Raw genomic sequence first — 13,191 nt, 5'->3', positions numbered from 1 at the left:
TAAACCTACTGGGGTCATTTAATTTGGAAAGATCTTTAGCATTGGTTGACTGTCTTATTAGAGAAAATTTTACTCAGAGGTTTTATGTCGTCAACACAAAGTTGAGCAAGTGTTAAAGTGTGTTTTGTTACAAAAAAAGAGGAAAATTGAGGTGTTTGGCTTTCTTTAGGAAATCACAAAGTTTATTTTTTTTTTGTCAAAAGTACAGAGCAAAGAAATCCACTCTGCATTTAACCCATCCCTATGGGGAGCAGTGGGCTGCCATCATTGGTCGCCCGGGAGCAGTGTGGGGTTAAGGGTCTTTGCTCAGGAACCCAGAGTGGCAGGCTGTGGGAGAGGGGCTCGAACTCAGAACATCAGGATTCCCAGCTCTACAGGTCCTTCTCAAAATATTAGGATATTGTGATAAAGTTCATTATTTTCCATAAAGTAATGATAAAACTTGAACATTCATATACTAACTGAAATATTTCAGGTCTTTCATTGTCTTAATATGGATGATTTTAGCATAAAAAAGAAAAAATTCCTATCTCACAAAATTAGCATATTTCATCCAACTAATAGAAGAAAAGTGTTAATACAAAAAAAGTCAACCTTCAAATAAATATGTTCAGTTATGCACTCAATACTTGGTGGGGAATCCTCTTGCAGAAATGCGGCGTGGCATGGAGGCAATCAGCCTGTGACACTGCTGAGGTGTTATGGAGGCCCAGGATGCTTTGATAGCAGCCTTTAGCTTATCCAGTGTTGGGTCTTGCGTCTCTCAACTTTCTCCTCACAATTGCCACAGATTCTCTATGGGGTTCAGGTCAGGAGAGTTGAGCACAGTGATACCATGGTCAGTAAACCATTTAGCAGTGGTTTTGGCACTGTGAGCAGGTGCCAGGTCGTGCTGAAAAATGAAATCATCTCAATAAAGCTTTTCAGCAGATGGAAGCATGAAGTGCTCCAAAATCTCCTGATGGCTGCATTGAACCTGCCCTTGATAAAACACAGTGGACCAACACCAGCAGCTGACATGGCACCCAAGACCATCACTGACTGTAGGTACTTGACACTGGACTTCTGGCATTTTGGCATTTCCTTCTCTCCAGTCTTCCTCCAGACTCTGGCACCTTGATTTCCAAATGACGTGCAAAACTGAGCAACAGTCCAGTGCTGCTTCTCTGTAGCCCAAATCAGGCGCCTCTGCCACTGTTTCTGGTTCAAAAGTGGCCTGACCTGGGGAATGCGGCACCTGTAGCCCATTTCCTGCACACACCTTTGCATGGTGGCTCTGGATGTTTCTACTCCAGACTCAGTCCACTGCTTCCGCAGGTCCCCCAAGGTCTGGAATCGGCCCTTCTCCACAATCTTCCTCAGGATCCGGTCACCTCTTCTCGTTGTGCAGCGTTTTCTGCCACACTTTTTCCTTCCCACAGGGAACAGCCTATTGGTTCAGAAATATTTTTCTGTGTCAGACCCTCTTGCTTGAGGCTGTCAATGATGTCCTTCTGGACAGCAGGCAGGTCGGCAGTCAGACCCATGATTGGGGTTTTGAGTGATGAACCAGGCTGGGAGTTTTAAAGGCCTCAGGAATCTTTTGCAGGTGTTTAGAGTTAATTTATTGATTCAGATGATTAGGTGCATGGCTCATGTAGAGACATTTTTCATGATATGCTAATTTTGTGAGATAGGAATTTTGGGTTTCATGAGCTGTATGCCAAAATCCTCTATATTAAGACAATAAAAGACCTGAAATATTTCAGTTAGTGTGCAATGAATCTAAAATATGAATGTTCAAGTTTTATCATTACATTATAGAAAATAATGAACTTTATAACAACATGCTAATATTTTGAGAAGGACCTGTATGCCATAACCAGTAGGCCGCCATAATGGAATGAATATTCTTCCTACAAAAGTGAATAAATAAAATGACTGTATCATAAAGAGATCATGGAGGAGCTGACTCTTCCACCCAGAGTAGTTTCAAAAATAACTTCAAAAACAACCAGGCAGAAAAAGATTAAATAAAAGAGAAACTAGAAAAAAAGTGCCAGCTGGTTTATTGAAGCAGGTGACCACAGGTGAGTCCACATTAATCCTGTTCATTGGTGCTACTTTTAGGCCTCCTGAATAAAATTCCGTAGGAGGAAGTCTGTTTTTTATCACCAGACTCTTTGACTACATTCTTCACGTTCTCATACAATTATTTTTAATTTAGTATCTGGCCACAATTTCCTTCTCTTTAAATGTGGCTCTGTTTGTGGTGGAAAAGGGCGGCGTTTCCAGAACGTAACGGCGCCGAGCAGGCGGGCGGGGCTTGGCTGCTACACCCAGCCAATAGGAAGGCTGGGTGTCTCTGCCGCACACAGCTGATCGGTGAGTCAAGGCTGGGAGCAGCTGAAAACGTCTCACTTGTTGCTGAGCAGGGGCAGAGGCGTCAGCTGACCGCGGAGCTCCGAACGCATCCCCATTCAGAGCCTGCAACCGAAGCGGGGGAGTCTGTGCCGCCTGCGACCCGCCGCGCTGCCGCCACACAGGTGAGAAAAATCAGCAGACCTCCATTAATGGCTGCAGGGCGGTTCAGGTTTATCCTCACCTTTAGGTAACATGAAAAGCCTCCAATTAACGAGCGCTAGGGATTTATTTGGGTCATTTTTCAGGTAATAGAAACCTGTATCGATGAAATCTATTCTAAATCCATCAGAGCTGCAGATTTGTGCTGTCATTGAGATGAAAGCTGCAGGTTATGTTGCTTCAGTTTCAATCTCCCAGGTTTCCAGTTCTCCTTAATGAGCAGTTATTTTACTTCCCTGTCATTTAAAGTGCGGCTGGGATCTGATTAGGTTTGGCTCATGGTTCTGCCTGAGAGTTGTTGGTTAGAAACCCTTTAAAGCTGCATAATGATGAACAGATGCAGTCTGAGGTTTAATCCAAAATAAATAAATAAAAAGTGAGGAAAGCTGGTTAGATGAGATGTTTCTGTGCAGGATGTGAACCTCTGGGATGATATTTGGTGCTTTAAATCACATCTCTATCTTTATAATTTTATATTACAATGCATTAAAGGCTACAGAATATATACTACATAAAGGGTAGAACCAGCTCTGAAAATACCCCAAATAATCCTGGTTAATTTGATAAAAGGAAAAGGACTGCATGAATTTCATGATAAGTTTAAACAGTTTTTTTCTAATAAATTTTTTAATCCTTTTTTAAAAGGGGATATATATATATATATATATATATATATATATGAGAATATGTCTCTTTTTAAAAAAGGATTAAAAAATGTATTAGAAAAAAACAGTTTAATCTCATCATCAAATTCATGCAGTTAAGTGATTAAATCCTTTGTATTTTGCGGAAATAAAATAAAAGTGTATTGGGCACCACAGCCGGTTTTAGCCCAGGGACCCATATCCTCCAGAATCCGGCCCTGAAGGCATCGTTTAAAGGAAAATGCTCAATTTGAACATAAAACGGTAATAAGTTGAGTTAAAGCAGAACTTAAACTTGAAAGTTTCTTATAGAGACTAAAGCTTTGAGGTTTTCTGGTGATCCATTGATAATTCAGGGTAAAACAGGAACTTCTTCTGAGTTCAGTAACATTACCGTCACATTTCATATAGAAAATAACTGATAGTTTATCTAATATGTTTGCATTTCAAATAAATAATTTGAAGTGTCATTTAAAGTATAAACTGTCTGTGTTTATGTTTTTGTTATGTGATCGCTGTGAAATGATCTCGATCCCAGAGCAGTGATTGGATGAAAGCCCCATCCCATAACGCACCGTCAGCGTTTTGCCTCTATGCACTGAGTGCATGAATTTACAGCCCTCACTTTTGTTCTGAATCTGGTTAAATGGCATCTTTCACAGCTCACCGCACCTGGGAGAGCAACAACAAAGAGTCTGGCTCCAGTTGAGCTAAATGTGAGGCAGTGAGGCTCTAAAACAAATTTTTTTACTCAGACTTCCCCCAGGACGTTGTCTCTTCTGCAGAGCAAAGTTGCAGTTCCTTCTGCAGCTTCTGTGGTGCCCATATCAGCGCTCCGTCCTGCAGCTTGTCGCTCCTCAGGGTTTCCCCCCCCTGCATCCTTTTTATTATCTGTAGTAACATTGATGGTGTTACCTCACTTCCTCCCATGTTTCTGCCAAATGAGTCGATTGTTGTGGCTGGAAACAAGTTGCATAACTTCTTTTTTTTTTTTTTTCCACGAAAAGGACATTAAAGCAGCGAATGATGCTACTCATCCAGTCTGGCGTTATATATGCATGTTTCCATTAGCTGCTGCGGGCCTCCGGTGATAGCGTGAGGCCAAGTGGCTCCAACCATGAAGGGGAAATAGGTGGAAATATTATCCCTGTGAAACTATCAAAGTCAGCAGTATTTTTTATTTTTTTCTCATGCTTTTGGGGAAAGACACCGAAATGAGAGCACACAGTATTGATCCTTCATGGCTCCTGTAATTCATGCAGCTTCTGGTCTAAGACGGTGGGTTACCTGTTGTCATCATGATCAGTTAACTGGCTTCTCCTCACTACAGTTTCTCTTTGTGGTTCATATCTGTACAGTTTGGCGACCACAACTTTAAAACTTCAGTTTTCTGATCTTTGCATGTGGTTTGCATGGGGGCTAGTTCTCTGCTGGAGCCCCACAGATCTCATGGTAGCTCTCAGCTTCGCTTCTACAGGTGACCCACAGGTCCACTTGGAGCAGAATTTCAGTTTATCTCAGAAAAGGAAAGAATTTTTCGCTGATCTCTGCCTACGAATCTTCGCATGCAGACCACCTTTCACCTACTTACTCCCCATGTTTAGCAAGCTCTGCACTGGTGGCAGCATGCATCTTAACATGAGGCTGTCTTTGAACATCCTGAGTCATTCTTCTCTTCAGCTGAAACTCTCACCTTGAACTTTGCAGCCCCAAAAAGCTAATTCTTTCATTCCAATGTGCTGAGCAGCAGTTTCCAGCATGTGGGGGCATTTTAGTGTAGAGTATCTATAGCTGCATTCCTTTCCTTGCAGGTATCATTGCTAAAACAAGGTGAAAGCTACTGCTTTCAATAGTCATTAGTTTACTGGATAAAGACTTTTTAACAAAAAAGCATCTTATTGTTCTGCACGATAAGCTAAAAAACGATGTCCTTTATCATAGCAGTCTGTATGATGATGTATGCAGTAAACTTGACATTTATAGCTCCCTAAGAAATGACTTCTCAAATTTTAGAAAGTAAAACCAATAAGAAATATCAGGTTTTCCTGCAGCTCCAATGGATTTAATGCCAAATTTACCCTCTGAGGTTTAAAGGCCGGTAGAAGTGAAGCCATTTTTAATTTTCTCATTTGTTTTTTTTATTTATTTATCTTTATTCTGCCACCTGCCTGGTTCTGATTCTCCCATCCTTCCAGCAGAAGGCCTAATATCACAGAGGGCCGTGCTGACTAAGAAGCAGAGGCGCCCACGCAGGTCGCGGTCTCACCAGACGGAGGTGTGAACATATTCGTGATAAGCCACTGATGTTGTTGGAACCGGGCCCTCCCCTAGCTGCTCTCAGGATGACTGGCATATCTGTTGACATGAAAGCTCACAAAACACACCAAACGGGGCAAAACCCCTCCCTGACGCCTACGTTTTCACATTCTGTGGCATTTAGCGTGATTCTGGCAAAGGTCTGCCACTACACAGGAAGTGTTTGTCTGGGACTAAGGAGCTGTAAGCCACTTGGAGCGAGAGCTTCTGAGGTGATGGGTTTCTATGCCCGTGCTTTTCTAGATGCTTCTCAGCCAGGTGTCAGTCAATATGGGTTGTGTTGAAACTGTAAACACTCTCAGGTGAGGGGTTTCACTTTGAATTAGCTGAAAGGTTGAAGTAAGGCTGCGCTTTTCATGGTCCCAGACGTGCAACTAGATGATTCCTCCTTAAAGGCCTGTTAGATGTTCTTCTCAGTTTAACCTCAGCAAAGCATAAAGTAGTTAGACGTGTGAACCAGACAGAAGCAATACATTGCTATGTGTTTTTTTGCACCATAGAAGAAGCCTTATCAGGGCAGAGGAACGTTTCATCTGTTTAAAGTGTCTTTTTCTTTAATAAATGTTGGAGGAGGAGAAGCTTCTCAATACTTTTATCTGAAATCTCTTTCCTGCCAGAACCTAAGGGGAAAAGTTAAGGCTCTCCAGGGGTTTATTTTGGGAGGCTTTTATATTTCTACCATATTTATAAAAAACCTGATTATTAGGTGCGGATTCTTACATGTCTTGCTTTAAGTTGGAAATTCTTTCGAACCAGTTGCTGCGCTAAAAACGTCGAATTTCTGCAGAAATAACCCAACGGCGACTTAAATCCTAGGAAATGTGATTTCTTTCAAACTAACAGATGTTTGCTTTGTCATTAAAACCAAAGATTAAAAAGAAAGATTAGAAGTACTCTAAAGTATTGCACATGCTCTTGTTTTCTCCCTTTTCCTCGTACGTTTGTTTCATTTTTCTGTCCTTCTGAATCCTAGTCCAAATTATTCGGGATGAACAACATTTCCCTTCAACTTCCAACGGTTAAAGAAAAGAACGACTTACTATTTTTTAGCTCAGTAGCTGTTTGAGGTTTAGTCTTGTTTGTCTGTATGACACTGGGGCCTTTACGCCCCCCTGCTATCCAGAGAGGGAGGAAATTACCATGGCAACCATAGCCACTGGTTTTTAAATTACACTACAGAGTAATTTTAATTGATTTAATCCGAGCCTTTTTTTTTTTTTTTGTTCAAAAGTATATTTTTGTGTGTGTTTCTGGTATCTTTACCAACCATCCAGGGACAGAGAGCCTCATGGGGACCAAAGCCGGTCCTAAAGCTAAAGACCCTTTTTATTTATTGTTAGGGACAGATTAGAGAGAAATCCACTTACCAAAATAGGTGGAAGTCACTGAAGACATAATCTGGGAATAAATGTTTTTTTTTGTTTTTTTTTAATACATTACAATTTCTTCTTAAATGGATCTGTACTTTCTTTATTTAAATGAACAGATACCCAGCAACAACTGAGTCTATTTTTGTTTTTTTTTTGCAGCGTCATTCGTACCACTAGCCAACATCATTTAAACCTGTGATGTCATTTCCTTTTGTGGATTTTCAGCAGAAAAATCTATAAATAATAGCAGATCTGTTGGTTATTTTAAATTTTTTTCCTGTACCTTTAACTCGTCTCTGCTTTGTTCTCAGGAAGTCGGGTTTCATGTCTGCGTCAGTCCCGTATCCATGGCCGAGCGGACACTTCTGTCTCGTCTGTGGACTCCTGCTCCTGGTCTCCTCCCTGCCCCTCTCTGCAGGTACTTTCTTCACAGCTGGTGTCGCTCTTTTAGTTCCTCAATACTTTTTTATTTGTCCGTTCAGCTGTGACTTTGTTAAAGCACCAAAATAGCTTGCGATATGCTTTGTATATATTGTCAAAGTGCAACCTTTGACCTTCTGTAATAAGCATGCTGTCCATTCAAAACCTTTATTCCTTAGGTGTCTGTGAAAATGGATCCCCATCATACTTTATAGGGTTTTTCTTGTTTTGTTTTTCTAAATAAAAAAAGCAACAAAAAACAACAAACTTTGTAATACTGACTGATACTGAAAGGCTAAACTCAAGGTTGAGTCTCTCATGTTCTGTTTTTAAACATGTTTTTGTTTCGGAGGTTTGAAATTCAGTTTAGTTTCTCATCATATTGCATTTTTTTCTTTTTTTACTTCCTTCAATTTTGTTTGTATCGACAATAAAATTAGTTCTGGATTTTTTTGGTGCCTTTAATCATGCAGATGGGATAGAAAGTCATTATGCAACAAACCAGTGAATCTCTGCTTCCTTTACATGGCGGAATGTGCATTTAGTTCTTCTTTTTACATGAATGTTAGCTTTTGTTTGCTGCAACATCACTTTAGAGGCAGAAAAAAAAAACAGCCAGGTTACCCATAAAAATAACAGAAATCCTCCCTTACATTACCAATAGAAAATCAATTCTAGGAACAAGTTCTTGGATATAGATGCTTGAATATTATAATAAGGAATGAATTAATAAGGAATTTTAGCAGTTTTTTTTTATTTAGGTATAGTGTATTAGTGTATACATAAGAAAATAATGGTTCAAGTGTTAAAAACCTGCTCATATCTCATGATCTTTGCAGGCAGGGTGAACAACTGTCCGCACCCTCTGGTCCCAGAACATGGAGGCTTCAAATGCATCCGCTCTCCATGCCGCGGTTTTCATCCCGGTATCTCCATCCGGATCTTCTGCGAGAACGGATTCACACCCAATCACACAATGGTCATCAAGTGTCACAAGGGGAAGTGGCGCACACCCATGCCGTCCTGCGACCCCATAAAAGGTACCAATTTAAAGGGGATTAAACAGGCCACATACAGAAAGTAATCATGGCGGAGGGCTGATAATGTCTGGTTTACATCCAGTCAGTTGTTGGTTGGAGTTAAAAAAGCTTAGTGATGAATCGGGTCTTTATATTTAGCTTTTTATTATTAGCTTTTTCTGAAAGTTTTTACTTTTCTTTTACCTCTCAAAATAGCGACCTTCTTGTCAGTGTAGAATGCCACAATGCTCAAAAGGAGAACCAACTTATTTTAGACTAAGTGGAGAATAAAACCACAGCTTTAATAACAACTAAGCATCAAAAACTATAACAGTTTAAAAGCTAAAAAAAAAAAAGAAAAAAAAGAAAAGTGAGATGCATGTTGGTGAATGTGCGGTCTTTCACAATGTATTTTTACCTAACCTGTTGCATTTTGACTTGATGAAAATACAGTAAATACCAAATGTATTTTCCCCACACCTAAAGTCCACAGGGTGATGGTATAACGGTGATTTTATTTTTTAATGCCCATCTGGTCCTTAAATGCTGATTTAAGCAGCAGTCAGTGTTTTAATAATGATGCTTCTCTTTGACCTGCATGAACATAGCTGCTATTTCAGAACTAATCTAATCTCTTTTGATTGAATGGGGCAGAGAACTCGGCCCAGTGGTGCCCCTTTAGCTGCCTTGATGTTTTAAAAGCCTGTTGATTAGAAATATAAAAGCACGTTAGTGAAGACGGAGCCCTCACTAGTAGTGAGAGGTGATTTGGAGAGTAAAAAGTTCCTATTGGTTCCAACAGGAACAAAAAAAGGAACATGAAATGGACTCTTTAAGACTAACTTAAAACAAGAGGGTTTTTTTTTTGCTGATGAAGCCTTTATATAATATAAAACAGGAAACTAGACAAACTCATTCAGTATTTTCTGTGATTATTTCACTTGGTCAGCAGAAGAAGCTCCACAAAGCTCACACTCAGCATTTATTTTAAGGAAAAACTGCATGGTTCTCTGGTGCAGCTCGGCTGTTTGCTGGAGAGTTCTTATCCTGCTCTTCAGTAATGGTAGGCAGATGTTATTGGGCAACTCTAACTAACCATTTCCCAGCAGCACTGACCCAACACAGCATTTCTCAGTTGTTACTAAGGTTTATGATCTACTGACACATGCTTATTTTTCACCCAAAATGGTTAGTCATTCTTTGAGGCTTTTGTTGTGATTTCCAAACCTTAAAATTTAGTGGAAGGACTTTTTTGGGCTGCACACCTTCACAGCTTTTCAGTCTCTAATATGAATACATTCTGCTTTTTTAAAGCTGTTGCAGTTCAGCTTTAAACCCCCAAACCATTTAAACCCTCTACAGTCTGAAAAGTCAGATCTGCTCCTTTCAGTGCCACACAGCAACTTTTATCACGATTATCTTTTGACCCATTTACCAGATCCGCTCAGACACATGCTGACTCTCTGCAGAGGAACTAGAAGCTTCAGCCTCTTCAAACTACTTCTTACTTCCTCTGTTGCCATTCAGTCAGTCGCACTGCAACAGGAAGGCAGCGCGCATAAAGAGGAAGCGGGCAAAGCCACGACAAAATAACCGAGATAGATTTCCTTTGCGTTGATGCTGTCAGACTGATGGAAATCTACTGAATAGAATCTCGATTTCTAAAAATTTGGTCTTGAAGCTGATAAGGTTTTTTTCTGTTTAAGAACCTGAGCATCTGGCTGTTCCCATAGACATATATTTAGGTTTTATTCATGGCTTCCCTCCCCAACATGATCAAATGTTTAAACTAAAGTTGTTGATTCTTAAATCCTCTGTGGCTCCATATTTGGATCACGAATCTCCCTGAAAGTGGTTAGAATCCATTAAATGATATGGTTTGAGAAGAGATGAAGATGAATGACTGTTTACTATGATAATCCTTAGGAATGAGTAGATGATTATAGCTTTTTTTCTTAACAAGGAAAGGGGTCCAAGCACTCAGCCTTGTGGAGCCCCTGTAAGCAGATTATGTAGAAAAACAAAAAGTTGTCTGAGTGTAGTCGTTGTTTTGAAATATTCTTAAACATTTTGGGTCTCTGCTCCTCTCCACAGACAAGGTGAAACCTGAGAGTGACATTAATGACATGCCCAGCATGGCCACCACCGCTGTTGGCGTGTCCATCTTCCTTCTCACCACCACCGCTTGCCTGATCGTCAAATCCCGCCTCCTCCCCTGCCGATCACAAGGGTAAGGAGGATGTTTTTTAACGTTGGATCAGTGCTTTGAGGTTTCACTAAAGTTTTGGAAGCAGGTTGGCCATAAGGATGAACTAATTAGCTAATTGCCTGGAAGTCGGTGCAAACGTCTAGATTTTGTAGGATAATTTTTTTGTGGCATAAGTTCTGATGGGTTGGACTACATGAATGGATCCAAACCTTGCTTTCTGTCCAGTAAAGTGCCTTCAGATTAGGTCAGAAATGTAGACATTAATGCCTCAATTATATACCTAGTGATAATTTTTTTTCTTCAAGAACTTTAATTCATTTATCCACCTTAGAGGGGTGCATTCAGACACAAAGAACTCACTCTCTCTCTGTTTTCGTGCAGCCGTCGTTCCTCAGATCAGTTAGACCTGATGGTGGACGGACTTCCCATCTCTCTTCCCTCCTACGAAGAGGCCGTTTATGGCAGCTGGGGGCAGCGTATTGCTCCCTGCTCCGCTCCTGGACCGACGCAGCTCCTCTTGGCCCAGGAGGACCCCGGTTATTGCCCATTGCCTCGGGGCAACCAGCCAGATGGCAGCAACCAGCCCCTCCTATTCGTCCAGAGCCCAGAGAACCCCCCTCCGCCGTACGAAGAGGTCCAATCATCACACCCCAGAGACAGGGTGAGCAGCGTGAGCATCCGGGACCTCGCAGACGATAAAGACACTTGATTGGCAAGCTGTGGGGTTCAGGAGGATCTCCTGTGGAGACACAATTGTGACCGCTAATAATCTTCAGCGTTTTGTCCGAAGATGATTGTGGATCAGCCGACACTGACAGCTGACGCATTTACTACCTGCACTTTCCCTGGTCGGCTGCAGCTCAGCAGCATCAGGACCGCTCTGATCCGACGAGCTCCGCCAGCTCTCGGCTGACGAGGACTGAGGTGTTTTTGTTTTTGAAACGACATGCTGATGGTATTTTGTGGGTCTGTGTGTACTCGACGTACGTGACGCAGGGTTCTGGGTAAATTTGTCTGCTGATAACAAATTCCTGGCGGGTTTCTAAGCTGTTAAACATTAATTTATGTAACCGTTTTAAGGCGTGTTTTCAGTGCTGTTCTGGAGACATTGTCTATCCCTCCCGTCAGTGACGGGGCTCATCCTGGCTTCTTCCATGAAGTCGGCTGCCTGCAGTTACAGAAACGTGTCCGTTTCCATGGTGATTGGCACCTCTTGTGTCTTAGACTTTTTGCTTCTTCAGGTTCAATCAGACTGTGGTGCAGATTTATTGTAATTATTTACAAATGTGTATTTCTAATGTACAGAAAAAAATATATAATATATATATATCGATATATGAAATGATAGATTTTTGTTGTGTATAATCATTGCAGAGTGGAGTGTATATTTTTTTAATGACATTTAAATCTAATGTGTAAACATTTTAATTTAAATTAGATGAGACTAATGGATGTTTTTATTTAATTTCTTTATTTTTTTCTTAACCTGCAAAAACAAAGACAAAAAGAGAACCTGAAACCTTTGGACCTGTAATCTTTTAGTTTTCCGTCTTTCTTGGATGTTTTTGGAGATGCCTTCACAGACCTTGAATGTATTTAGTGTTTCATTTTGTGTTGCTATTTTAAATACTGTAATACTTGCAGCTGATGATTTGTTCTCTGTATTATTGCACACAATTCTAATAGAAATAAATGTTTGAAGTGTTTCTCTGTTTGAAATTTCGCTCTGATTTGCGGCCCGAAGGGGTTTCGCCTGCGGTCGTTAGTTTCAGGTGTTTTAGCTCAGCAGAAACATTAGAGATACATGAATGAGGTCTGCTTCTCTGCCTTCATCAGCCGGGGGGTGGGGGGTATATATAAAGAACAGCTGAAGTTTTTTAAGGTCGACACAAACTCTGTCAAAGAAGAAGGGATTTGAAACTGTTCTCTATTGACAGAAGGATCAGAGCAGTTTTTAGGCCTTTTCTCACTTCCCTTCCCTGGGAAGTAAATGTCCAGAAACTTAAACTCTGCTTCTTTATCACACTTGCATTATCAGTCAGATGTTTTTCTATCAGACAGGATCGGGCTGCTCAGTGACGCAGTGGGTAGCACTGCTGCCTTGCAGCAAGAAGGTTCTGGGTTTGATTCCAGGCCCGGGGTCTTTCTGCTCGGATTTGCATGTTCTCCCTGAGCATGCATGGGTCCTATGAGGAACCAGAACATCTAAAGCTCTGCAGGCCTCGGCTCACATCAGGGTGAATGTTTTAATGAGACCAAAACCACTGCTGATCCAACAGAACCAAAAGGTTCTGCTCACATTTACCAAAATCATCTGTATGATCACCAAGATTATACAGATTCAGGAGGCTGGCATCCAGTGTTGTGGTCAAGACCACCTAACCCGAGACCGAGTCAAGACCAAGACCAGCGCCAGTATGTGACAAGAAAATATGAAGCATGATCAAAATCACTAAAATTGATCTAAAAGACCCACATTCACATAAAAACACCTAGATATTTAACACACAGAACTGGAATAAACATAAACATCTTTATTTAGTACTTCTGTGTAGTAATCACAGAATTTCAAACAATTAATCAAAGTCGATCAAAATAGTATTTTCTCTGCCTTTCATGAACAGTAAATACATTTGTGTTGTTAAATGTGC

At 40.9% G+C, this 13,191-nt stretch overlaps 1 protein-coding gene across 1 annotated transcript; it reads left to right on the top strand.

Moving 5' to 3' along the window:
- The first annotated feature begins 2,396 nt into the window (after positions 1 to 2,396).
- LOC107092500 (sushi domain-containing protein 6-like) lies at positions 2,397 to 12,236 on the top strand. Its single transcript, XM_015387004.1, has 5 exons — positions 2,397 to 2,525; positions 7,204 to 7,310; positions 8,152 to 8,352; positions 10,426 to 10,561; positions 10,922 to 12,236. The coding sequence occupies exons 2-5, from the start codon at positions 7,217 to 7,219 to the stop codon at positions 11,247 to 11,249; spliced, it is 759 nt and encodes a 252-aa protein (XP_015242490.1). The 5' UTR covers positions 2,397 to 2,525; positions 7,204 to 7,216; the 3' UTR covers positions 11,250 to 12,236.
- Positions 12,237 to 13,191: the final 955 nt, after the last annotated feature.

The sequence above is a fragment of the Cyprinodon variegatus genome, unplaced genomic scaffold, assembly GCF_000732505.1.
Source record: "Cyprinodon variegatus isolate N-32 unplaced genomic scaffold, C_variegatus-1.0 Scaffold383, whole genome shotgun sequence".
NCBI classification, from domain to species: Eukaryota; Metazoa; Chordata; class Actinopteri; order Cyprinodontiformes; family Cyprinodontidae; genus Cyprinodon; species Cyprinodon variegatus.
The sequence above is the reverse complement of the archived record's forward strand: the minus strand, read 5'-3'. Positions and strand labels throughout refer to the sequence as shown.

Coding starts and splice junctions, on each gene's coding strand:
- LOC107092500 (XM_015387004.1), top strand. CDS start 7,217: ATGTCTGCGTCAGTCCCGTATCCATGGCCGAGCGGACACTTCTGTCTC. Junction 7,311..8,151: donor CTCCCTGCCCCTCTCTGCAG/GTACTTTCTTCA, acceptor TGATCTTTGCAG/GCAGGGTGAACAACTGTCCG. Junction 8,353..10,425: donor GTCCTGCGACCCCATAAAAG/GTACCAATTTAA, acceptor TCCTCTCCACAG/ACAAGGTGAAACCTGAGAGT.